This window comes from Nelumbo nucifera, chromosome 2 (assembly GCF_055504915.1).
Source record: "Nelumbo nucifera cultivar China Antique chromosome 2, China Antique-T2T, whole genome shotgun sequence".
NCBI lineage: Eukaryota > Viridiplantae > Streptophyta > Magnoliopsida > Proteales > Nelumbonaceae > Nelumbo > Nelumbo nucifera.
In genome coordinates, this window is record NC_142650.1 from 69,862,594 (window position 1) to 69,889,157 (window position 26,564).

The 26,564-nt window shown below is 41.2% G+C and overlaps 1 protein-coding gene across 1 annotated transcript; it reads left to right on the top strand.

The window, feature by feature from the left end:
* LOC104601480 (conserved oligomeric Golgi complex subunit 4) lies at positions 1 to 26,564 on the top strand. The gene is made up of 2 exons (XM_010264824.3): positions 1 to 1,642; positions 25,686 to 26,564. The coding sequence occupies exons 1-2, from the start codon at positions 41 to 43 to the stop codon at positions 26,313 to 26,315; spliced, it is 2,232 nt and encodes a 743-aa protein (XP_010263126.1). The 5' UTR covers positions 1 to 40; the 3' UTR covers positions 26,316 to 26,564.

Below are 26,564 nucleotides of genomic sequence, written 5' to 3' on the forward strand. Positions count from 1 at the left end.
CTGTGTCTCAAATCTCACAATTCACATTTTCAGAGAAACAATGGCTTCGATGAACGGAGCAGTATCCGTCGCCGAAGAGGATCAAGAAACTGGCGTTGCCTCCGTAAAATTCGGCAGCCGCGAAGCCCTCGAGCAGGTCCGCAAGCTCACTGATGTTGGCGCCATGACCCGTCTTCTCCATGAATGCATCGCGTATCAGCGAGGCCTGGATGTCGAACTCGAGAAACTACTCACTCAACGCACGGAATTGGACAAACAGCTCCTCAATCTTCAGAAATCGGCCGAGGTTCTCGAGATTGTCAAGGCCGATTCCGACTATATGCTCTCCAACGTCCGCTCGACTTGCGACCTCGCCGACCAGGTGAGCGGAAAAGTTCGAGAGCTCGATCTCGCTCAGTCTCGTGTTCAGAAAACGTTATCACGAATAGATGCCATTGTTGAGAGGGGTAATTGTATCGAAGGGGTGAAAAGAGCCCTAGAGACTGAAGATTATGAATCGGCTGCCAAGTACGTCCAGACGTTTCTGCAGATCGATGCGAAGTACAGGGATTCGGGGTCGGATCAAAGGGAACAGTTGCTGGCGTCGAAGAAACAGCTCGAAGGAATCGTTCGGAAGAGATTATCCGCGGCGATTGATCAAAGGGACCATCCGACTATTCTGCGCTTCATCCGGCTCTTCCCCCCGCTCGGCCTTGAAGAAGAGGGATTGCAGTTTTATGTTTCTTATTTGAGAAAGGTGATTGCTATGAGATCGAGAATGGAGTTTGAGCATTTGACCGAGATCGTGGATCAGAACTTGGGTGCACAGAATCAGGTTAATTTCGTTGGCTGTTTGACAAACCTATTCAAAGACATCGTGTTGGCTGTCGAAGAAAATGATGAGATCTTGCGTAGCCTTTGCGGAGAAGATGCAATTGTTTATGCCATCTGTGAGCTTCAAGAAGAGTGTGATTCTAGAGGTTCTCTCATCTTGAAGAAGTATATGGATTACAGGAATTTGGGTAAATTGGCGTCGGATATCAACTCTTATAGCAAGAATTTGCTTTCTGTTGGATCTGCAGAAGGACCCGATCCGAGGGAGATAGAATTGTATTTGGAAGAGATATTGTCGCTGACGCAGTTGGGCGAGGATTACACTGAATTCATGGTGTCAAAGATAAGGGGATTGAGTTCTGTTGACCCGGAGTTGGGACCCCGAGCTACAAAAGCATTTAGGAGTGGAAGTTTTAACAAAGTAGTTCAGGAAATTACTGGGTTTTATGTGATTCTGGAGGAATTCTTCATGGTGGAAAACGTGAGGAAGGCTATAAAGATCGATGAGCACGTCCCAGACAGTCTTACTACTTCCATGGTGGACGATGTGTTTTATGTTTTGCAGAGTTGTTGCAGAAGGGCCATATCAACATCAAATATCAACTCGGTCCTTGCTGTTCTTAGTGGTACCATGAACTTGTTGGGCAATGAGTACCAAGATGCATTGCAACAGAAAATAAGAGAGCCGAACCTTGGCGCAAGACTGTTCTTGGGTGGTGTTGGGGCTCAGAAGACTGCAACGGAGATCACAACGGCTCTAAACAACATGGACGTGAGTGCTGAGTATGTTCTGAAATTGAGACATGAGATTGAGGAGCAATGCGTAGAGGTGAGTAACAAATTTCCTATATTTATCCATTCATTTGCCAGTTAAAGTAGTGGGACATGTTTTCCTTTTTGAATTTCATGAATAACCATAAAAAAAATAAATGGCCTTTAGTCAGATTATCCAGCTGAGAACTCCGAGCAAAGGGGTTTGGATATTCTTAGATCTAATTCTATAGGAAGGCCAATTGGTTGCTTTTACTTTTCGTTCCAAATGATGTGGGTTCTTGGTGATCTATCAGGCATCCAGTAAGATGCTTTCTGGTGCTAGTTAAGCTTAGTCTACCTTCCAAAAGCTATATGGGGTAGCTCTTGCCCATAATCTTTTTTTTTTTTTTTCTCTTTCTTTTTGTTTTTCCTCCTTAACTTCTTCAATGGTATTTACTTGGAAACCTAAACTCAACAGAAACCTTTAAGAAATGGAGGTAGATGACATTAACCAATCTAAGCGGATCCTTAACAAGGCATTACTTTGTACCTCGTGTATGACAAATTATTATGACCCTTTGTCATCTGCTGGGATCTCCTGTCTATTGCCTTAAATGAGTTCAGACTGTTCAGTATATGCAGTTTATTTCAAAACGGAAGGAAAAGTATACTTCAGGTAAGAAGGAAAGCCAAAGGTACATGTGCTTAATGTGTAAGAAGGATGTGTTTACCATGAGAAAAGGAAAAAAAAATCATTAAGGAAGAGCTCCTTAACCTAAAGCATTATGGTGAAAGTCAAACCAATGGTAGTTTATACAGTGGCAAATTGAGACTGGAGCTTGCTTCATTATTGTAGTTGCAGTAACCAGTGGATATGACTGATATACCAAAAGAGCTTGTGCTTGATGGTAGGACAGATAATGGGAGCTAGATGGGTGTATGGCCTAGGAGAATGGCCTAGGAGAATTGCAGATATAGGAGGCTTATTCGAGCCATTTAAGATGTATTATCTTAAAAGCAACTAGAAAAATTCACAAACAACAACAAATAGAAGAAGGCAATTACCTGCACTATTTGTTTGAAGAATATTGATCTATTTGATCAAAATCAAAGAAGAACAATCCTTCTACAAAAATTGGTTCTGGAGAAAAGAAGTGGCCATCTTTGTTTGCCATCAAGGTTCAAAGTATCGATAAACCTGATACTCACAAATGTATGTATTGGGTGTTTCTCTGATGACTCCTATTTTTAGCTTTTTTTTTTTCAAAATTTCACAGGGGGTTGGTCTCAGGCCAACCTACACCCATGAAAAACATTAAACCCTGAAACAACCCTTATTTAGCGTATCAGGGCGCTATTAATATGATACGATATGCCCCAATACATTGTGATTTTTTGAACCTTGTTTGCCATATATGGCTATGGTTCATGGTCTATGCTTTCTCCTACATATGTTGTGTTAAAAAAGCAATGTATGTCATTGTTGTCTATATGTTGGCTAGTAGCGGTCTTATTAGGTAATCTTCCTTGGGAGTTTTGTTACTGTCAGGGAGAGGTGGCAAAATATTTTTCTCTTTTCCTTGAGTGATTCCTTAATAAGAAAGCAGGGGCAATTTGGTAACATCTGAAGTTGCTGAACTAAATTACTTATTGCTTTGTCTTAGATAAATCAATTAAATAGTAAAATATTCAATGGTATAGTAGCCTATCCAACTTCAGCAGCAGCATTAAGGAGCCCTTGACCTCCTTAAAATCTTATTCACTGAAAGACGAAGCAATAAGCTTCTCATGTCAGCCACTTCAGCTGTTAAGCTGTTATAAGAAAAAGACAAAACTAGACACTTCCCACCTTTACCACGACTCTACCATAACTTACATATGCCTTAAGAAAAACTTGTGAAATTTCAACCACATATTGCACCCTGGGAAAATCAATTGCTGTGCCCACTTCAAAAAATACATATATACTTCCACCATTATCCATTGGCTGCAACTCAGTCAGTACTAAAATGGCTATAAACACATAGGCCACTAGGTGTAAGGGTACTTTTGTCAGTGTACCTTGTATTATGTTTCATCCTAAATACATAAGAGAGTGGGGCACCAACCACTCTGATTTTTGGCTCTTAAGAAAAATACAAGGGGCTTTTCATGCCCAGGCACAAGGCACACTAGGCACACACCTTTTCAAAGGGGCCGTGCTTGAGCCTAGGCAAGGCATATGCCTTGAAATGCACGTCATCTGTGCAGCCAGGCATGCCTTATTTTTTAAAGGGGGCTAACCATAAATTTTATTAACAGTCCAAGAAATAAACCCGGGGGGGGGGGATGTAAAAGTCTTACCTCTCGAAGAAGCTATGCACCGAGGTTAGCCCTCAAAGCAGCTAGAGGGCATGCCTTTTAAATCACTTGTTGTCATGGTGCTGTACAGTCACTTCAGCTCTTTTTTTCAGCTTCTTTTGGAATTTGGTTAAGACAAGACTGAACTGCATCGGACTTGACCTATAAATGGTCCTAGGTCCAGTTCAGCAGTCTGCTGATTTCTCTGCCAGCGTTATCAATGTGGTGAGGGGCTTACTAGTTGTTTTGGCCTCTTTAGTCAATACAGTTACTAGTCACTAGTTGATGAAAAATATATGTTCTAAATTTAAAATATCAATATAATCGCATAAATAAGTTAACATAGTTGTGTTAGGCAGTCAAGAAACGACAATGTCCAGAAAATGAATGTGGTAGAAATGTGAATGCTAAGATGGTTTGGGCACATGCATAGAAGACTGCTAACTGCACCAGTTAGAAGAAGTGATTTGTTACACATTGAAGGGGCTAGAAGAGCTCGGGGTAGACCAAAAAGGACATGTGTAGAAGTAGTAAGAAATGAGTTAAGCACTAATACTTCACAACCTTTGGGATAAGGACATGGATGATGATGATGAGACTGCAACCATGTAATAAAAGAATGATATTTAAATTTAGTTTGCTTTGTTTTCCAAACATAAAATGTTAAGCTGGATAAGCTAGGATAAGGTATTACAACCTTTGTTCTTTGAAGAGTCAACCTTAACCATTCTTTGTGCCTTTTGTTTGTGGAAACTCTGTACCAGCAGGCAACTGATTGAAAGAAAAGTAGAAAACTTAAAAGAACTCCTTTACTACCTTCTTTTATTTTATTTTATTTTATTTTATGTCTTTTTTCTATTTTATATATTTATATATTGGTAGCCAGAGTTCTAAATTGATACCACAAAGTCACCTTCTCACATCCCTTTTGTTTATTTGCATAACTTAATCTCTAAGTAGACTCTATAATATGTTGTGGAAGGAGATTATCTTGGTACTCAACATAACCCAACCCTCTTTACAGAGGAAGAGGGTTGATCTCCTAGAATTAAGAACACAAGATGTTTAACATCACTCTAGCTACTTGAAGTCTTGAAGCAATGCAAGTATGCAACTGGGAGATAAATAAACAGATCAAAAGTTTTAACATGTTTGAATTTTTAAGTGCTTGAAGCACTTTAGTGCAATCCACATATTTTGCTTTTACTTGTGCATTTTTACTTTGGATATATTTTATGTCTCATGTGTATATATTTTAATTTGAACCATGGGCTTCTTAAAATATTTAATTTCTTTAATATTAAAGTTTTTATTTTTCTATTTTTTATTTTTTGATAAAAAATTTGCACCTCACTTCGAAAAGGAGTGCACCTCACCTTGTTCCTTGAGTGCTAAACGGTTGTTGTGCTTTTCTTGTGTGTTGCCCTTTTAAAATATTGACCTGGATCAATCACAACGGATGTATCTTAAATTTGTGCTCACAGCTCACATGGTTTGAGGAGTCTCAAGGCTTCATATTATCTAGCAAAGAGCCAAAGGGCAAAACTATGGCTGTAGGAGAGATACAAAACATAGAAGATATGGCATTGATGCTTGGCTGTAAGTTGGTGCACGTCCCTCAACCTATCTAGGGCTACCATTGACTGATATATGTATATCTAAGACAATTTGGAAACCAATCATAGAGTGTTCTGAAAGGATGCTAACATCATGGAAGATTATGTATCTTTCAAGGATGGTAAACTGTATTAATCAAAAGTGCTCTAGCTAACTTACCTAATATTTTCTCTTTTTTTTTTTTCTATCAATAACAGAATTTCATTAGAATTATGATAAAACAATTACAGGAATAGGAGAGGTAAACTTTCTCAACTCTCCAAAGTAGAATTTTGCTATTACAATTGAGCCCAAAACAAATGATTTCTTCTCACTCCTTGCTTAGCTAATACATCAGCAAAACCATTCGCGGTTCTTTTAACCCAACTGAATTTCACATCCATATCTTGTTTCAACCACTTAAATCTTTTCTTTTCGTTATTAAAAACCCAAAATCCTTTTTCTTCTTTTTGCAGCCACTCCACTACCAGCTTTGAATTGCCTTCTATATAATCAGCTTCCTTAGATTCATGTTGCCTTTGGCGGTCCCTCCATGACAGCCATAACCTCAGCCCTTAAAGAATCACCTACTCCAATTGGGTGGGCCTTACCTAATATTTTCTTTCCCTATTCCGTATTCTATTTGCAGTGGTAGAAAGATTGGAAAAACTCCAAAAGGATTTCCTATGGCATCACTGGAGGGATGAGTGAGTTCAACTTAATCAATTGGGATAAAATTTCTATACCTAAACAGAAAAGTGGCCTGGGTTTGAAAAGATTTTAGCAAGTTAATATTTGCACCACTAGAAAAATGTTGGTAGAGGTTTGGCTAAAAATCAAGTGGCATATGGAGATGAACTGTGACTGCTAAATTTGGATACCAAACTGTTGTAATGTACAGCGGCCTGTGGCCTTGTAGCAGCATTTCTGCCCTTTCCTCTTGTATTTCTTATGAGCTGTGGCCCTAAGTATAAATACTAACTTAGGCGCCGCCAGCTTTAGATTAATAGAATAGATTCTTCTCTTTTCTCTCTTCTCTCTTCCCTCTTCTCTGTCGAACTACATGGTATCAGAGCATCTCTGATCTGGGCGCAAGCTTCTCTTCTCAGATCGTGGTTTCTTTCCTTTTCTGGAAATCTGTTTTTTCTCAGATCGTGGTTTCTTCTTCTGGGCATAACCTTCAGCCCCTGATTTTTTCTTTCTTCTCTCTTGGTCGCTATACCAAAGAGAAGAGTGTGGTGGCAGCCGAATGCAGTAAAAGATCTCTCCAGATCTATGGTGGCAACCAAATGTAGTAAGAGATCTTTGTAGATCTGTGGTGGCAACCGAATGCAGTAAGGTGTATTTTTGGATTTGTGGTGGCAGCCGAATGGATCAAAACTTGATTTTCTGAGGGTTTTTCTATGTGCTGTGGGTCGTGGAAGATAGGTATATATTATTACATTCATACATAAACATTTGACCACTGTGAATGTCACAGTTTTGAGGCTGTAGGGACAGGTTGTCTCCTCCTCTTGTAAACCGAGGTGTTTCAACTAAGAGTTATCACCTACAGTACTGTTAAACATTTTTTTGGAGACTGCTATTTTTTTTTTTCAGCTGAAGAACCCTCTAGGCCTCTATATCAGATTCGGTTTTTGAAAAAAAAAACAGCAGTAGATTTTCTATGAAAATGGCTACTAAGGATTCAGCAACCTCTAGTATTACTTCCTAGCAAGGAAACTTAAATGGGGGGATGGACAGCATGAATTTCTCTATGTTTATTACCCCCTTTGATGGTCTGAACTATCTGGAATAATCCAAAGGCATCAAACTTTATGTTACAACTAGGGGAAAGGCTGGTTATATAAGTGGAAAAATAAAATAACCAAAGTCTGGTACTGCTGAATATGATTGATGGGATCAAGAAAACAGCATGGTTATGTTATGGCTGTTAGGCTCCATGTTACCTCATGTAAGGAAAAATTTCATATGGGCTGACACAGCCTGTGAAATTTGGGAACAAGCCAAGGCAACCTATTCTAAACAGAGGCACTTTGTCAAGATTTATCAACTTTAAGCAGAATCATCTACGTGTAAGCAAGGAGACCGTAGTCTATCTACATACTACTCAACCCTTACATCTGTCTAGAAGGAACTGGACTATTATCAGACCATTGACTGGAGGAATGATGAAGATGCAAAGGACTATAAAAAACTTGTCTCCCAACAACAAGTTTTTGCTTTCTTGCATGGGCTGAATCCGGCTTATGAGCCTCTTCGGGTCCAGATTTTGGGAAGTAGGGAACTTCCTTCAGTTCAGGAAGTATATGCTCTAGTCCAATCTGAAGAGAGCAAAAAAAATCTTGTGAATGTTTCTGAGGGGGAATAACCTATTGCCCTAGTTGCAAGAGGGGATAACATAGGAATTAAAAAGGGAGAACCAAGGAAAGGTGAAGATAAAGACAAATTGTGGTGTACTCACTTCTAGAAGCTTAGACACACTCGAGAAACTTGTTGGGAGATAGTGGGCAACCAAAAAACGAGACACTTCAAAGAAGCCTCCTTAGAAGAAATTTACTTCTGCAAATTTGGCCACACAAGACTATCAACAAAATAATCGAGCTACTATTTTTCCCCAAGATCCCAAGGAAGACATCATCAACTCCTTCAAAGATCATTTGGAATTGTATGGTAGGACATTCAGGCAGATAGATAGGTCGGTTCCTACCCCCTTCTACTTCATTCGCTTCTACATCAGGTAAAGGTGCTTCTACATTTCATGTGTGTACCTCTGCTCCCGAGTCACCTTGGTCATTGACTCAGTGGCATCAAACCATATGACTGGTAAGTCCAATCTCTTTTAGACCTACACTCTTCTCTCTGGAAGGGATAAAGTGAGACTTGTTGATGGGTCTCTATCCACCATTGCTGGTCAGGGATCTGTGGCCCTTCCTGATGGCATTGTCTTATCCAATACCCTTCATGTTCCTAAACTTCCTATTAATTTGTTATCTATAAGCAGTATTACATAGTCCTTAAACTGTTGTGCAACTTTTTCTCCCCATTCTTGTATTTTCCAAGATTTAACCTCGGAGAGGACAATTGGTAAAAGAAATATGGTTGATGGCCTCTACATCTTGAAGAATAAAGTTGGTCCTGCGGCATCAACCTCTGTGAGTCTTATGAATTAGTCTACAAACAGTCAACTGTGGTTATGGCATAATTGCCTTGGTTGTTTGTCCTTTTGAGTCCTTGAAAGTTGTGTTTCCTGAATTGTTCAAGTCAATGTCTATTACTAGTTTACATTGTCAAACATGTTAGTTGAGCAAGCATTGTAGAACAACTTTTTCATCAAATAATAAAAGATCTACTTTGCCTTTCCATGTTGTCTTTTCTGATGTTTGGGGCCTTGTAAACATACCTATTGAGGGTGGGTACAAGTACTTTATCAGTTTTATTGATGACTATTCGAGATACACTTGGCTATATCCCATGTATTCGAGAGAAGAGGTACCCAAGATTGTGCAAGATTTCCATTGCATGGTTTTCACTCAATTTCATGTTGAAGTCTAAATCTTCCAATCGGATAATGCGAAGGAGTATTTCCATCATGACTTAGCCGAGTTTTTCTCCTCTCATGGGTCTCTTCATAGAAGCTCATGTGCTAGAACACCACAACAGAATGGCATTGTTGAAAGGAAGAACCGCCATCTCCTTGAAGTTGCCCATAGAATGATGCTTCACATGCATGTTCCAAAACGGTCTTGGGTTGATGCTGTGATGGCTGTAGCTTATGTTATTAATCATATGCCATCGTGCCTCCTACAATACAAGGCCCCACATCAACTTCTTTTTCCTCAATCTCCTTTATTTTCCATTCTCCTACATGTGTTTGGGTGTAAGTGTTTTGTTCACGATCTCTCTCCTAGTCGGGGTAAATTGGATCCCAAATCTGTTCCATGTGTTTTCTTGGGTTATCCCTCTTCCCAGAAAGGTTACAAATGCTTCAATCCGATCACACATAAATACTTTGTGTTGATGGATGTGTCCTTCTTTGAATCTGAACCCTTCTTCCAAGCCTCTCCTCAAGGGGAGAATAGTGTGAAGGAGGAGAGGCAAGGTCCAACTCCTCAAATTCCTCTTCCCTTTATTCCTAACTCCTCTCCATTCTGTCTTCTTGAGGCACCGCAAGGGAAAGCTGAACTCAAAGGCTGTGGAGCAACTTGAGACTATACATCCAGCACCATCTGACTCCTTGAAGGAAAATCTAGGTACCCTTGTTCATTCTGATATTACTGAACCTATTGCTATTGATGACTCTACTAATGATCTTGATGTCCCAATTGCTCATAGAAAAGGGGTTTGATCATGTACTACTAAGCATCCTATTGCTTAGTTATTGTCCTACAAAAACATTGCTCCCTCATTTCGTGCCTTTTTGACTGCCATTGGTTGTGTCTCCATTCCCAAAAGTGTTGCAGATGCCTTATTTATACTTGAATGGACAGAGGCAATGAAGGAAGAAGTTGGTGCTCTTCACAAAAACAACACTTGGGAGTTAGTGAATCTTCCTGAAGGCAAAGAGCTAGTGGGATGTAAGTGGGTATTCACAGTAAAGCATAGAGCAGATGGGTCAGTTGAGAGGTATAAAGCCAGGTTAGTTGCAAAAGGGTATACTCAGGTGTATGGGGTTGACTACGCTAGGACTTTTGCCCCGGTTGCTAAAATGAACACTATTCAGATTATACTATCCTTGGCTGTTAACTTTGATTGGGAGCTCCACCAATTGGACATAAAAAATGCATTCTTAAATGGGGATCTGAAAGAAGTGTACATGATTTAGCCTCCTGGCTTTATAGCACAAGGGTGTGAAGGAAAAGTTTGCAAACTAAAAAAATCTTTATATGGTTTGAGATGTGATTCAAACCAATAAAATTAGTAGAATATTTTAGAATAAAGCAAAAGAAATTAGGGAAGAAGAAGACAACAAGAAAAAGAAGGAAGATTGGAGAAGAAAGGAGGAGTTCGATAATCTCCTCTTTCTCCCACTAATCCTTTTTAATAAACTTGCTTAAGTTACATAATTTACAAGATTGCCCTTAAGTAGGCATCCACAGCAGCATTATACTTAGAAAACATAAGCAAGAGCTAAAGGCCCATAAAGAAAAGGCCCAATAAGAAAACATAACAAGAAAGAACCAATTAGAAAGACACGAATGGGCTAGGGCCCATTCGGCCTAGTCCCTTTACTCTCCCCCTCAAGCTGAACATAGATATCCATCATGCCCAGCTTGCTTATATAATGAGCCAACTTTCCTTTAGGAACACCTTTTATTAAAACATCAGCCAATTGTTTTTCAGAAGCAACAAATGGTAGACAGGCTTCTCCTAAGGCAACTCTCTCTCGTATAAAATGCCTTTCAACTTCAATGTGCTTAATTCTGTCATGTTGAACAAAATTATGTGCAATGCTGATAGCAGCTTAGTTGTCACAATATAACATCATTAGCTTCTCACAGTCTATACCCAATTCATCTATAAGTGATTTCAACCACAAAAGTTCAGAAACTCCATGTGCCATTGCCCTGTACTCCGCTTCAGCTGAAGATCTTGCCACTATAGACTACTTCTTACTCTTCCATGATACAATGTTCCCTGCTACCATAGCACAGTAACCCGAAATCGACCTCCTATCATCAATACATCTAGCCTAGTTAGCATCAGTGTATGCTTCCAGCTTCATGTGTCCATGCTTAGCAAATAAGATACCTTTCCCTGGAGTCCCTTTTAGATAGCACAGAACTCTCTCAGCAGCTACTAAATGTGTATCTCTAGGAGAATGCATAAATTGCCTGATTACACTAATTGCATAGGAAATATCTAGCCAAGTCATGCAAAGGTATAGTAACTTTCCGACCAGTCTCTAGAACACTCCCTTATCAAGCAATAGTTCACCTTTAGTCGCTGACAACTTATGATTTAGGTCAATAGGAGTAGAAGCAGGTCGAGCCCCCAGTTTCCCAGTCTCTACAAGGAGATCAAGAACATACTTCCGCTGAGAAATGAAGATACCATCCTTAGATATGGCAACTTCAATTCCTAAGACATATACCCCTGGAGGTAAAGACATATAGACCTCTTCATTTAGGTCCCCATTCAAAAAAGCATTCTTTACATCAAATTGATGAAGAGGCCAATCAAAAGTAGTAGCTAAAGATAGCAAAAGTCGAACTGAAGTCATCTTGGCTACTAGGGTAAAAGTTTCTAAGTAGTCAATACCATACATCTGAGTATATCCTTTAGCAACCAAACGGGCCTTATATCTCTCAACAGTACCATCAGAATGATACTTAATAGTGAACACCTGCTTACAGCCAACCAGATCCTTTCCCTTAGGCAAATCCACAATTTCCCAGGTATTGTTCTTATGCAAAGCATCTAGTTCAGTCATCATAGCATCCCTTCATTCTGGTTTGGACAAGGCATCTGGGACAGATCTAGGAGTTACATGCGTGGAAACAGAGGCAACGAAGGAATAGTAGGAAGGGGAAAGAAGGCTATAGGACAGGTGTTTGGAAATGCAATGAGCTGTACATTTCCGTTTGCCTTTGTGAAGGGCAATAGGGAGATCAAGGTTAGGGAAGGTATCCGAAGTGGTAGAAGAGGGCTGACCTGTTACCTCAGTAGTGATGGGAGGAGTAAGAGGCACATCTAAAGGCGTGGAAACAACTTGCATGTCTCTGAGTCTTTGTCTCTGGTATCACCTCTGGATAATAGGATGGGAAGGAAAAGTAGGGGGATGAAGTAGGAGGAGGGCGAGTAGGGATAGATGACTCGACTGGAGGAGACTCTATAGAAGATTCAATGGGAATTGGAAGAGGAACAGATGGTGACAATGCAAACAACTTGTCTAAATTCTCTCCCTCAAGAGAAGTAGCAAAGAAAGGAACAAACTCTACAAATGTGACATCTCTAGAAACAAAGCGAGTGCCACGAACTGGATCAAAATAGCAGTACCTCTTCTGTGTGGAGGCATATCCCAAAAAGACACACTTGTGTGCTTTAGGCTCAAACTTATGTCTTTGATGACTGTGAATATGGACATAGCAAGAGGAAGTTCAAGTTGGCGGGGAAATGGAGACTGGATTTGTCCATTGAAGCAAAATCTTTCCTCTTTGAGCAGGGAAGGACAAAGGGGAAGGCTCTTTTGAAAATCAGAGAAGGGAGCAAGGCGTCGGAGAGGAGATAACTGAACTGTTAAGAATATGGGAGAGGAGAGGAAGTTCAAGCTGGCGGGGAAATGGAGACTGGATTTGTCCATTGAAGTAAAATCTTTCCTCTTTGAGTAGGGAAGGACAAAGGGGAAGGCTCTTTTGAAAATCAGAGAAGGGAGCAGGGCGTCGGTTCTCCTACCAGAGGAGGCCTGTGTGTGGCTGAAAGGTTTTGTAGATGGAGCTGTAAATTCCTTTCGAGAAGAAGGTTGGAGAAACTCGTTGACCTATGAGAACAAGAGGTTCGAAGCGGTGCTAAAAAGGAATGGAAAAGGGTGGTTCATTATGGTCACCGAATTCTTTGGTTTTAACAAAAAGCAAGTGTTGTGTATTCCAGAAGGTCTGAAGCGAAGAGGGTGGGCTTCTTTCGCTTCTAATCTTCAGGCTTTTCTCTTGGAGGTCGAAGGTGGAGTAGAAGAAGCCCCTGGCTCGAGGGATTATTCAGTGCTCCGCCCAAAGCTTTACCCTGAAGTTTTGGTGTCCAGCTCGTCTGTCCTCCGACGAGTAGCAGTGGAAGAAGGGAGAGGGAGCTGGGAGAAGAGGGTGGTTTTAGTGGCAGAAAGGGTGTTAGAAGACTGGACGAAATTTTTAGAAGTTTTAACTGAGAGGCTGGGATCAGAGGAAGATGTATTGTTGCTACCTTTTGCTGAAAAGAAAGCCCTCCTAGATATTGGAAATAAGACTTTGTTCTTCAATTCTTTCCTTGTAGAAGGAAGCCTGATTAAGGTCCAGAATTGGGCCCAGATTGCAACGAAGTTGAACCCAGAGCCGGCAGTTTTTGGATTAAACTTCTCGGTCTTCCCTTCAACCTTTGGAATGACCTTATTCTGGGGAAAATTACTAGAGCGATGGGTGGAGTTCTGTTGGAGGCTAACTTAAGTAACTTGAGAGCGGTGGAACTCAAGGTTGCTGGGATCAATCCGGAGAACTTGCCGCGGATCTTCGAAGTTCTCTCAGAAGAAGCTTGGCACAAGGTCTGGTTAGTTTCAGAAGTTGAAGCTTTGCTTTGGGGAAGACGACCAGAGGTTGAAGAATCTGACAAGCTCGCAGGGGGGTGTACATGTGGCCTTCAGGGGCTGGCGGGTAAGTCTGTTGAGTGTGGGCGTTTTACAGAGGAAGGGGAACAGGGGCAGGGGTGTCCCAAGTCTCGAAGCCTTCCTATTTTGGCTTCTTTTTCAATTTTTTTTGAAGAAGGGTTGTGTAAAGAGGGTGGCCCGTCCTATGCTGATGTGGCTAAGTTGGGAAAGATCGGTTCGCGCGCTAAGTCTCTCTCCGAACCGGCTCTAAGAATGGTTGAGCCGGTCGGGCCAGTGGGTGAACTTCCTATCGGTTTTAAAAGCTCACGTGACAACTTAAGTCATCACGTGGGGCGAGGCAGGCATGGGACGGTGATAGATGACTTCTTTCATCTATCATCGTCTAAGTTTCGCCCTCTCGATTGTGGAGGGGCGAATTCTGCGAACAAGGCTGGAGAGCGCCGGCCTTTGTGCTGGGTCTGACGGGCAGCCGACGACGAGCTAAATCTCAGCCTTTCTGATCGCCCGAACCCACGCTATTCAAGAGACAGACCAGAAGAGAAAGAAGAGGCTGATCAAGGCTGGTTGAGCTGCGGTTTAGTTTCTGATCATGTTGACAGTTCAGATGATTGTGGGAGTTTAGGCAGTGTGGCAGTTGAAGCTCTATCTAAAGGTCAGAACAATGATTCTTTTAGCCTGGACTGTTTGTTCTTAGGGGATTCGGTGGGGGAAGGAAAGGTGGAGGGGGAGGAGCGGGTGTTTGAATTTAACCCTTTACTGGCTGAGCCCCCCCTCAGTTCTAGTGCTTTGCAAGAGGCCGAAAAGGAGGTTGCTCGGGTTTTCTCAGAGCAGAACAAGGGTACTTCACAGAGAGGTACATACTTGGGTACAGAAAGGGGTCTTTGTGTTGATACAGCGACAGGGATTTCCCTCCCCCATCTCTGGGAGACAGAGTGCTCTGTTTTCCCAAAAAAGAAAGTGACTACCTCTTCGCCTTTGCTCTCTCCTCACTTCTCTACCTCAGGTAAATCCCTCAACTCTGTCAATTCAGTTTTGGATACTGATGAGCGCTCTGTATCTCTTGGGTGAAGTGGAAAGGAAGGATTTGCAGAGAGGGAGCCTCGAGGGGACAGACAGGGTTGTGGTTGGAGGTAAAGTGAGAAGGAACAAGAAGCTTCCTAGGAGTGAAGAGAGTGCTTCTTTAGGGAAAGAGGAAATTTTTGTGGAAGATTCAGTTGCAGAGTTTGTGAAAAAGTTGGGGTGCAAGCTGAAGAACCCGAATGACCTAAAAGCCTACATGCAGAATAAAGAGGACAGCAAGATGAAGTTTAGAAGGCTGAGTGAAGTGGAGAGATTAAAAAAAGATATTGAGGGGGACAAGAAGTTCGAAGTGAAAGGGATTAGAAGAAAAGGGTCTAAATAGTTCTTGGAGGACTTAGGGTTAAAGCCTTTAGTTTTCAATGAGAATCCTAAGTTGGAATGTGAGGGGGTTGGGCAGCTTTAGGAAGAGAGCAACAATTAAAGAGGTAATTAAGAAGTTCAATCTGGATGTGGTTATGCTTCAGGAGTCCAAAAGAATGGATTTTGATTGCAGCTGGGCAAGGAATGTGTGGAGTTTTAGAGGTATTAAGTGGGTGGCTGCTCCTTCGTGGGGTTCCTCAGGAGGGATTGTGACCCTGTGGAAAGAAGAGATTCTCTTAGGTGTGGAGGAGCTAATTGGAGATCACTCTGTCTCCCTGAAGTTCAAACAGGTGGCTGATGGGTATGAATGGGTACTATCAAATGTGTATGGCCCCAATGACTATAGGCAAAGGGAGAAATTATGGGAAGAATTGAGTGACATTAGAGGCCTTTGGGATGGACCCTGGTGTGTGGGAGGGGACTTTAATGTAGTGAGATTTATGGAGGAAACCAACAACCCCAGACAGAGAGTGACAACAAGTATGAGGAAGTTCAACCAATTTGTGGACTCTTTTAATCTCAAAGAACTTCCTTTCCTAAATAATAACTTCACTTGGTCCAACCTTCAATCTCAGCCAATTTGCTCTAAGTTGGACAGATTTTTGTTCTCAACAGATTGGGAGGATCATTGGGGCAACCTTACTTCTAGGGCTCTCCCTAGACTCACCTCAGACCACTGGCCAATAGTTTTGGTAAAAGAGGATTTAAGAGGAGTAGGGCCTACCCCTTTCAAGTTTGAAAATATGTGGTTGTCTCATCTGGGTTTCACTGAGAAAATCAAAGTGGTGGGAACAAGCGAATCCGGTAGTTGATTGGGAGGGAATGAGGTTCCACAAGAAACTCCAATACCTAAAATCTCAATTAAAGGAGTGGAATAGGCTGGAATTTGGAAGATTAGAAGAGACAAAGCAAGTTCTGGTGGAGCAAATTGAGGATTTGGACCTGAAGGAAGAGAGAGGCCCCTTTGGAGAGGAAGAAAGGAAGTTGAGATGGGTTTTAAGGAGGAAGTTGGAGGACATCCTAATCAAGGAGGAAATCAGTTGGAGGCAAAAATCTAGGTGTAAGTGGCTAAGGGAGGGAGACAGAAACACAAGGTTTTTCCATTCAGTGGCAAATGGAAGGAGAAAGAAGAATTACATCTCTAACTTGGAAGTTGATGGAACAGTTTTGTCTCACCCGGCTGAAATTGCAGAGACCCTAGTAAATCACTTCAAATCTATTTTCAGAAGGCCTATGAATGAGAGAGTGTGGTTGGAAGGTTTGGATTGGCCGACTCTAAGTGCAGAGAAGAGAGAGTGGCTAGAAAAAAGATTCGATATGGAGGAGGTAAAGGAAGCAGTTTTCTCTATGGATAGGACAAAAGCTCCGGGTCCAGATGGGTTCACAATGGCCTTTTACCAGGATTGCTGGGATATCTTGGAGAATGATCTTGCTTCGGTCTTTGAGGAGTTCCATAGGAGGGGTGTAATAAACCCGGGGTTGAACTCAACTTTCATTGCCGTAGTCCCAAAGAAAAAAGATGCCTCTCAACCAAAAGATTTTAGACCTATTAGTCTGGTGACTAGCTTGTACAAAATCATTGCTAAGGTGCTGTCTCTCAGGATAAATAAGGTGCTCCCCTCTATTATTGCACCCAACCAAAGTGCTTTTGTGGAGGGAAGACAAATCACCGATCAGATCCTCATTGCAAATGAGAGCTTGGAGAGCTTTAGAAAGTCAAAGAAGAAGGGAGTGGCCTGCAAATTGGATCTAGAGAAGGCTTTCGACTTGGTTGATTGGTCATTCTTGATGGAGGTGTTGAGGAGTTTTGGTTTTGGTGACAGGTGGTGCAAGTGGATCTAGGGCTGTGTTAGGACTTGCCATTATTCTATCCTGGTGAACGGGACTGTGGTTGACTTCTTTCCGGCGTTGAGAGGTCTAAGACAAGGAGATCCTCTTTCCCCTTTTTCTTTTCACCCTTATTGTTGATGTGTTTGGGCGTTTGATCCATAGAGCAAACTCGAGGAATCTGATAAGAGGGTGAAGAGTAGGAAGGGAGGAGGTTCCCTTAACTCTTCTACAATTTGCAGATGATACTATCCTTTTTCTGTGAGGGAACCTTAGTTGGATCCGGAATCTAAAGTTGACAATACAACTTTTTGAGTAGATATCTAACCTCAAGGTAAACTTCGACAAGAGTTGTGTGGCGGGAGTGAATGTGAACGAAAGAGACCTAAGGGAATCTGCAGATGAGCTAGGTTGTGCTATTACGAACTGGCCTCTAACTTACTTGGGCCTCCCTTTAGGAGATAATCCTAAGAGTATCAGCTTTTGGGCTCCGGTTGTGGAGAGGTTTGAGAAGAGGCTAGCGGCCTGGAAGAGGAGTTATCTTTCTTTAGGTGGAAGAGTCTTTCTCATTAGATCTACCCTAACTAACCTTCCTGTTTACTATCTGTCAGTGTTTAAGATCCCCTCAAAGGTTTCAAATCTTTTGGAAAAATTAATAAGGAACTTTCTCTGGGAGCCTGGAGAGGAGAAGAGAGATCATAGGGTGAGTTGGGAGGTGGTCTCTAGGTGTAAAACAATAGGAGGTCTAGGGATTGGTAATTTCAAGAAAAGGAACATGGCTCTTCTAGGGAAGTGGTTGTGGAGGTTCTCTTTGGAAAGGGATAAATTGTGGACTAAGATTGTGGCTAGCATTCATGGGCTAGAAGACAATGGCTGGGATCCTAGAATCTTGGCAAGGGCTTTTGCTGCTTCTCCTTGGAAATCCATCCACGATCTGCTTCCAGTTTTCTCCCCTTGGATCAGGTATGGTCTAAACTCTGGTAACCGAATAATTTTCTGAGAACATCTTTGGGTCGGGGATTCTCCTCTGAAAGACAAGTTTCCTTCCTTGTATGCTTTTTCAGACTTGAAAAATGAACCCATTTCTTCTTTCTTAGTCCCTTCAGCTTCCACTTCGGGCTTTGGTTGGAACCTTGGCCTGCGTAGGGCAATTAGGGATACGGACTTAGATAGCCTGGTAGCTCTGCTAGCCTCCCTTGAGGGTGTCTTCCTAAACCCTGCTAAGGAAGACACCAGATTTTAGACCCTTTCTAGCTCTGGTACATTTTCTTGTGCTTCTTTCTTTGAAACTTTAACTCAGCCTCCTACCCCCCTGGGGTTGTCTTTTCCAGTTAAGGAAATTTGGAGCAGACCTATTCCTCCTCGGGTGGGGTTTTTTTGTTGGGAAATTTTCCTGGAAAGAATCAACACTTTAGACTTACTCCAAAGAGAGAGACCCAACTATTGTCTACTTCCTAATAGATGTGCTCTTTGTAAAGCTGATGGGGAATCTGGCTACCACCTCATGGTCTCTTGTAAGGTTGCTAAATCTGTTTGGGAGTGGGTTTTCTCTCGTTTTGGGTGTTCTTGGTATCCTCCGGAGACTGTCCAAGGTTTGTTTTCCCCATCTTTTTTCAGTTGGCCTAAGAAGCGAGGAAGACTATGTGGAGGTGTATTAGGGCAGCGGTTTGCTGGTCTTTGTGGGAAGAAAGAAACTCGCGCATATTTTCTGATAAGGAAAAAACTTTGGAAGATTTGTTAGATCGAATCCTTATAAAAGCGGTCCACTGGCTAAAATCTTTGGAGTTGTTTTCAAATTGTCCTATGGACGACTTGCTAAGAAACTGGAAAGAGATTGCTCTCACTGCAAGATGCAAGAGGACTCTTTGTCCGTTCTGGTCCCCTCCCCCCTCGGGCTTTTTAAAGCTGAATTTTGATGGTAGCAGTGTAAGGAATCCAGAGCCCTCTGGGATTGGAGGAGTCTTCAAGAATGAGGAAGGGATTGTTACTGCTTTATTCTCTGGCCCTATTGGAGAAGGTCTCTTAGGGCTGAGATCCTTGCAGCGCTTGAAGGAATTCGAAGAGCAAAAGATCTAAATATTAGCCGTTTGATTCTGGAAGGTGACTCGAAGGTGGTGATTAATTGGTTGAAGACAGAGGACAGTGGTTTGTGGAACTTTAACAATGAGAAAAAGCAGTTCTTATGGCTGGGTAGGGACATAGAGATTCAGTACAGCTGGGTGAAGAGGAGTGCCAACTCATTTGCGGATGAGTTGGCCAAGCAAGGAGTGAATAGGGAGGCTGTTTTCTGGGCTAGTTTTTAATTTTCTTTGCTTTCCCTGAGTTTTTTGTTTTTGGGGAGCTAAGTTATTTTATCTCCCTTTGTATTCCTTTCCCTCTATTCTCTTAATTTAATGAAATTGATGTTAATGATAAAAAAAAAAATATGGACATAGCAAGTGCACCCAGACACCCTGAGAGGAAAAGAGAAGAGATCCTCATTTGGGAAAAGCAAGCTAAAGGGAGTTTTAAACCCCAGAACCCGAGAAGGCATTCAGTTTATCAAGTATGTAGTTGTAAGGACAGCATCACCCCAAAACTTAACAGGAACATGGGAAGCAGAAAGGAGGCTCCTTGTAACCTCAACCACATGTCTGTTTTTTCCTTTCCGCCACTCCATTTTATTGAGGAGTGTAGGAATAGGAACTCTAATGAATAACTCCAAAGGTATCAAAGTAGGAGGAGAGACTCTTCTCAAAATATTCCTTTGCATTATCAGATCGGAATATTTTGATCCAACTGTTAAACTGGGTAAGTATAAGTTCATGAAATTTTTGTACAATATTTGGTACTTCATCCCGGGATTTCAGAAGGTAAATCCATGTGTAATGAAAGAAATAATCAATAAAAAGAATGAAATATTTGTAGCCCCCCATAGCAGGTAAATGATATGGCCCCCACACATCAAAGTGCATAATATGGAAAGGAGAAACAAATCTTTTATTGCTCACTGAAAAAGATTGTCTACAATGTTTCGCAAATTCACATGACTCACAATGAAGACTCGATAGGGATATTCCCTTAAACATTTTTAGAAACAAATGACTCAAAGTTGGAAAAGACAAATGACCAAATCTGAAATGACATATCATGACTCTATTAAATGACTTTGATAAAATAGACTCCAAAGCTGCTCCACTAGGTAATCCAGGGCTTTGATCAAAGACATCCAACAAGTATATCCCATTCGCCTCGTGGCCACTCCCAATCGTCCTCTAAGACTTTAGGTCCTAAAAAACATAATAAGTAGGAAAGAAGGTTATGCTGCAATTTATTGATTTTGTTAAACTACTAATAGATAAAAAGCTAGTGCTAAGTTTGGGAACATGAAGGACAAAGGATAATACAAGTGAGTCAGAGGCTTTAATATTCCTCTTGCCAGAGATGAGAGCAAGAGACCCATCAGCAAGAGAAATCTTCTCTCTACCTGAGAGGAGCTGGTATGAACAAAAAAGGTTGGGTATGCTAGTCATATGGTTTGGTGCACTAGAATCTATGATCCAAGGAATTCTACGGTTACATGAGGCTATAGCATGATTTGCAGAAGCACGAATGCTTGAATGGGCAAAAGTGGATGTAGAAGGGGTGCCTGAGGAGGAAAATGCAACAATAGACTCCAAGTGGTTTATCAACTTCCCATCTCTCTCAAATTCTACCTTCACTGCTGCCAACTGTTCCATAGCAGATTTTTCTTCACATTCAGATAGTGTAGCAACATTTGCATTCTTGGGTTTTCCATACTGATCACCCTTCTTAAAGTTGTTGTTGTTCTGAAACCTCTCAGGAAGAAGATCTAGATGAAGCTTCCAACAAGAATCCTTAGTATGTTTCGGCTTCTTGCAGTATTCACATATCACCTCCTTTTTTTTCATTTAGCCCCTTTGGTTTTATTCTAGCATGTGCAAAATGTTCTGGAGGAAGTGGGGTCTGTAGCTGTACCTGTTGCCTGTTCTCTTCACTGCTCACTATAGAGTATGCTTGTGCAAGTAACACTTCATCCTTGGCCAGGATATTCTGCCTTGTAATATCAAATTCAGGATTGAGTCCTGTAAGGAACTCAAACACCATGTTTCTTTCCACAAATTTCCTAAAAGTTTCAACATCTTTGGTGCTTTCCCATACAAATGCTTCCATAACATCTATCTCCTGCCATAGTGATTTCAACATCGAATAATAGACAACCACACTCTTCTCCCCCTGTCTTAAATTCTTCACATCACTCTTTATTTTGCAGGCCCTTGCAACATTTAATTTTTGAGAATATGTCTCTGTCACACTATCCTAAATCTCCTTGGCTGAAGTCATCCATAGATAGTGTTGACTTATATGGGGCTGTATAGAATTTACCAACCACCCAATAACTGCATAGTTTATCCTGCATTCATTTCTCATATGTAGGATCAGTCTTATCCGGCATCGCCTTACTATCCGTTAGAAACCCTAGTTTACCTCTACTACAGACATGGATCTTAATAGATTGTGCCCAAGCAAAGGTAATTTGTCCTGTCAAGTTTAATTGTTGTCATTCTTGTCAAAATGGAATCTACGGGACCAACCCCCGACACCGGGATCTGCTTCACCTCACTTCCAGATTGCTTTATCAATCAAACGAAAAAAAAAAACAATGTTTTTAACCTTTATAGACCTAACTAAGGTCAGTCAAGCACTCAAAAGTCCCAAAACTAGGGTTTCACCGTACTTGGCCTTCGGGGAGAAAGAGAGAAGAGGTAGCCGCTCAAACCAGAGTTATCCAAAACACTTCCAACTGCAGCCACCCACTTTTGGAGATAAAAAGGAACCCTCCAAGCCTTGAGCGCCACACCCAAATAGCCTCTTCAACCCGTAACTGAAAATTCTCTAATTGGCTAGGGTTTTGGGAAAAAAAATCTACAGTCCCACTTTCTTGGCAATCTTCAGCCAGATTCTCACTCTCCAAACCCTCTACCAACTAGGCAAATAAGATCTCTGAATAATCAACAATTTATCTCTTCATACACCTTTCGATTAGAAAAAAAAGTGTATGGAAAAAAGAAAAAAAGGGGAAAAACGGAAGGGAAACCTGCTCTGATATCAAGATGTGATTCAAACCAATAAATTTAGTAGAATATTTTAGAATAAAGCAAAAAAAAATTAGGGAGGAAGAAGAAGACAGCAAGAAGAAGGAAGATTGGAGAAGAAAGGAGGAGTTTGATAATCTCCTCTTTCTCCCAGTAATCCTTTTTAATAAATTTGCTTAAGTTACATAATTTACAAGATTGCCCTTAAGTAGGCGTCCACATCAGCACTATACTTAGAAAACATAAACAAGAGCTAAAGGCCCATAAAGAAAAGGCCCAATAAGAAAACATAATTAGAAAGAACCAATTAGAAAGACACAAATGGGCTAGGGCCCATTCAGCCCAGTCTTTCTACAGTTTGAAACAATCTCCAAGGACCTAGTTTAGTAGATTTCACTTGGCCCTTCAGCAAATTGGGTTCAAGTAGTGCCAATCTAACCATACTCTATTTGTCAAGAGAAACCAGATGAATGTTGTGGTAATTGTCTATGTTGATAACATTGTGATTACGGGAAATTGGGACTCTGAGATTAAAAAGGTCAAAGAATCCCTTGCAATGCAGTTTGAGGTGAAAGATCTGGGACAGCTACGTTATTTCCTTGGTATTGAGGTTGCTCACTCAAAAAAAGGCATCTTCATTTCCCAAAGGAAGTATGTCCTAGATCTCTTGCAGGACATAGGAAAGTTGGGAGCAAAGCCTGTAAATTCTCCTATTGAGGAAAACCATCGGCTTGGTGATTGTATTGGAGAACCCGTGACAAATGTCAAGAAATTTCAAAGGCTGGTAGAAAGACTTCTCTACCTATCAATGACTTGGCCAAATATAACTTGTTGTTTATGTACTTAGTCAGTTTATGCATGCACCAACATCCTCTCATTTAGAGGCAGTTGAGAGGGTTCTCAGGTATCTGAAGAAGTATCTAGGAACTTGGTTACTTTTCAAGAAACATGATTATATGAAAGTGGAAGTCTACACAGATGTAGATTGGGTTGGGGCAGTTGATGATAGGAAATCAACTAGTGGGTATTGTACGTTTGTTGGTGGAAACTTGGTTACTTGGAGAAGCAAAATACAAAGTGTTGTGGCCAGATCTAGTGCTAAGGCCGAGTATAGGGCTTAGCACTAGAGTTTCTGAAGTACTATGGGTAAAGAATTTGATTGGAGAGTTGGGTCTCTATTGTGACAACAAGGCTGCCATAATATTGCTGCCAATCCAGTTCTTCATGACAAGACCAAGCATATTGAAGTTGACAAGCACTTCAGAAGGGAGAAACTTGAAAAGGGGGAAGTCTGTACTCCTTACATCAGTTCCAAGGAACAATTAGTAGATGTTCTTACAAAGGGTCTTCACTATTTACGGCATAATGAACTATGTAACAAGTTGGGCATGATTGACATATATGCTCCAACTTGAGGGGGAGTGTTGTAATGTGTAGTGGCCTGTGGCCTTGTAGGGATATTTCTGTCCTTTCCTCTTGTATTTCTTATGAGCTGTCGCCCCAAGTATAAATACTTTGGCGCTGCAAGCTTTAGATTAATAGAATAGATTCTTCTCTTTTCTCTCTTCTCTCTTCTCTGTCGAACTACATAAACAAAGTCAGAACCTTGTTCAGTTGCATTTGATGGCAAGGATTTGAGAAAAGTTGATTTGATACTCACATACATCTTTGCCATATCCAGAGCCAAGAGGCATTGGTAAGTGAATGCTATATGTTGGGCCCTGAGGCATTAACCACATTACTCAGATATGGCAAGGATCAGGCTCGATAAGGTATTGGATATGAAATTTCTACTAACAACTCAAGTGCTCAACATATGGCACCCTTGTGCAGGTATCAAGGTATCATAGATCATTGATTATGAATATGAAGTCTTCTGATAATTAATTGTGTCCTCTTTTCATGAGTATGCAAAAAGATAATTAAATTATATCACTAATCTGGGATCTGGTCCTTTTTGGAGAGTTAAAATTTTTTTTCCTTGTTTAAGCAAAGCAAATCTTTTTCCCGTGTTCTCCTCTCCCTTGTCCTTCTGAGTGATGGAAAGATCTCCAGTCTTTTTAAGAGTTGTGGAACTTCCAAGTCGTGGAACTTGAGAATAGAGACACATCTGATTTAATTAAGAAGCCCATCAAGACTGCTGCCAACCTCAAGTTATACAAATGATATTCCATGCTTAGTTGAAACATATGGGACTCTTGCTGATCTGAAAATCAAAATTCTCTTCTTGCCTATTATGCAGAACTAAGTGGGGTGGAGTTGCATGCTATTTCCTGATGTGTCAAGATTTTTTAAAATTCTTTTTCTTGAGAGCAATGGTTGTCAAAGAACATTCCATTATTATATCATGAGGTTCAAGAAACAGTCCTTGGATACAATGGGGACCATATTTTTGATATTTGCCAATATCTGGTAATAGTTCTGCCCATATCTTAGAGGCTAGTTTGGTGTATTTGAATGGTGTGAAGGCCAAGTTGGATCAGAAGTTTGAAATTACAGTTTTCTGTTGGGCTATACATGAACTGAAAGCCATATCTTAGAGGATTGAAATAACAGTGCAAAGGCCATTTCTGTAATGAGTGGGAATCCATATTATTAAAAAAAAGAAAACATGACCTTTCTTCTCTTTTCTTTTTTTCTGGTTAAGGGCATTATTGTTCCACTTCTCTCTTTTTGTTTATGCAATACAACTAAACCATAATAATCAAAATATTTGGTGCATACTTGAGGAAATCAGTTCCATTTGACTGCATTCGTACTGTTTGTTTTGGTAGGCAAGTGGGCTACACAACAGGGGTAGCCCTCCCCCAACCCCCCCACCCAGCCCTGGTGAAGGTGGGACTTTGATCTCAGGTCTCTGGTACAACCAACTGGAGACTTTGGGCCCATTTGGCGCGTTTGGTTTGTGGAAGATCTAGCCGCCAAAAGCCGGAGCACTGAAAAGACGCGAGAAGCCCATTTTGGGCTGATTTCAGGAAGCTCTTTGCGTCTTTCACGTTTTATTCTTATGTGGAAAGACACGGAAAGACGTGTATCTGCCAAACTAGCTTCGGGCCGGAAGATCTTCCCAAAAAGACTTGCCAAACGGGCCCTTTACCAGCGAGATAGCCAGTGCCTCTGACTGTATATGTAATTTGGTGATACAATTTGTTCATAACCACATGTATTGGTTGGCTCTTATATAATTCACCAGATTGTGTTCTTGTGAACATAATTGGGTCTTAGCTTGCTGTAGTTTGTACATTACATGATTATTATGATTGAACCTAAGCCTGTGTTTGGTTTGAAAGATAAGGTAGGGAAAGGTGGGGAAACCTATACAAACCCTTCCTTTCCCTACCTTTTCTTTTCTTTCAAGCCAAACACAGCCTAAAGGAACTCGGTTCCCTTTGCCATGTTTTCAGAACTGCTATTGCTGGCTCTGAAATCATTCACTAGATTGTGTTCTAGTACACATGATTGTCTCTTTGCATGTTTGGAAACATCATATGTAGTTTATCCATTAACATGATCATTAACTTTTTCATCAGGTATTCCCTGCTCCAGCTGACAGAGAGAGGGTGAAATCCTGTCTATCTGAATTGGGTGAGATGAGCAACAGTTTTAAGCAAACCTTGAATGTTGGCATGGAACAATTAGTGTCAACTGTGACACCCCGCATTCGTCCTGTGCTGGATAGTGTGGCTACCATTAGCTATGAATTGTCTGAAGCCGATTATGCAGAAAATGAGGTAAATGACCCATGGGTACAGAAACTACTCCACGCTGTTGAGACCAATGCCGCATGGCTTCAGCCACTGATGACACCCAACAATTATGACTCATTTGTTCATCTCATCATTGACTTCATTGTGAAGAGGCTGGAAGTCATCATGATGCAAAAGAGGTTCAGTCAGCTTGGGGGTCTGCAGCTTGACAGAGATGTGAGGGCTTTGGTGAGTCATTTCTCTGGCATGACCCAGAGGACTGTGAGGGACAAGTTCGCTCGTCTAACACAGATGGCAACTATCCTCAACTTGGAGAAGGTCTCTGAGATATTGGATTTCTGGGGTGAGAATTCAGGACCCATGACCTGGAGATTAACTCCAGCAGAGGTAAGGAGGGTGCTGGGCCTTAGGGTTGATTTTAAACCTGAAGCAATTGCTGCTCTTAAACTGTAACCTCCCTTCACATAGTGTATCTTATTCATCTCATTTTTTTTTATTTCTTATTATGTAGTTGAGTTTCTTCTTTTTCCTTTGGTTGGATCCATTTTGTTAGCTTTACGTTGAAGGAAACATATTAGGAAATGGAGGAATACCTATCAATGAATATATTCTCAGATCTCCATTTTTTTGTTGTAACAAGGAAGCAACAAAGAATAAAGATTATAAATAGGAACCATCTCAATATTTTTCTGATCTTGCCCA

Coding starts and splice junctions, on each gene's coding strand:
- LOC104601480 (XM_010264824.3), top strand. CDS start 41: ATGGCTTCGATGAACGGAGCAGTATCCGTCGCCGAAGAGGATCAAGAA. Junction 1,643..25,685: donor TTGAGGAGCAATGCGTAGAG/GTGAGTAACAAA, acceptor CTTTTTCATCAG/GTATTCCCTGCTCCAGCTGA.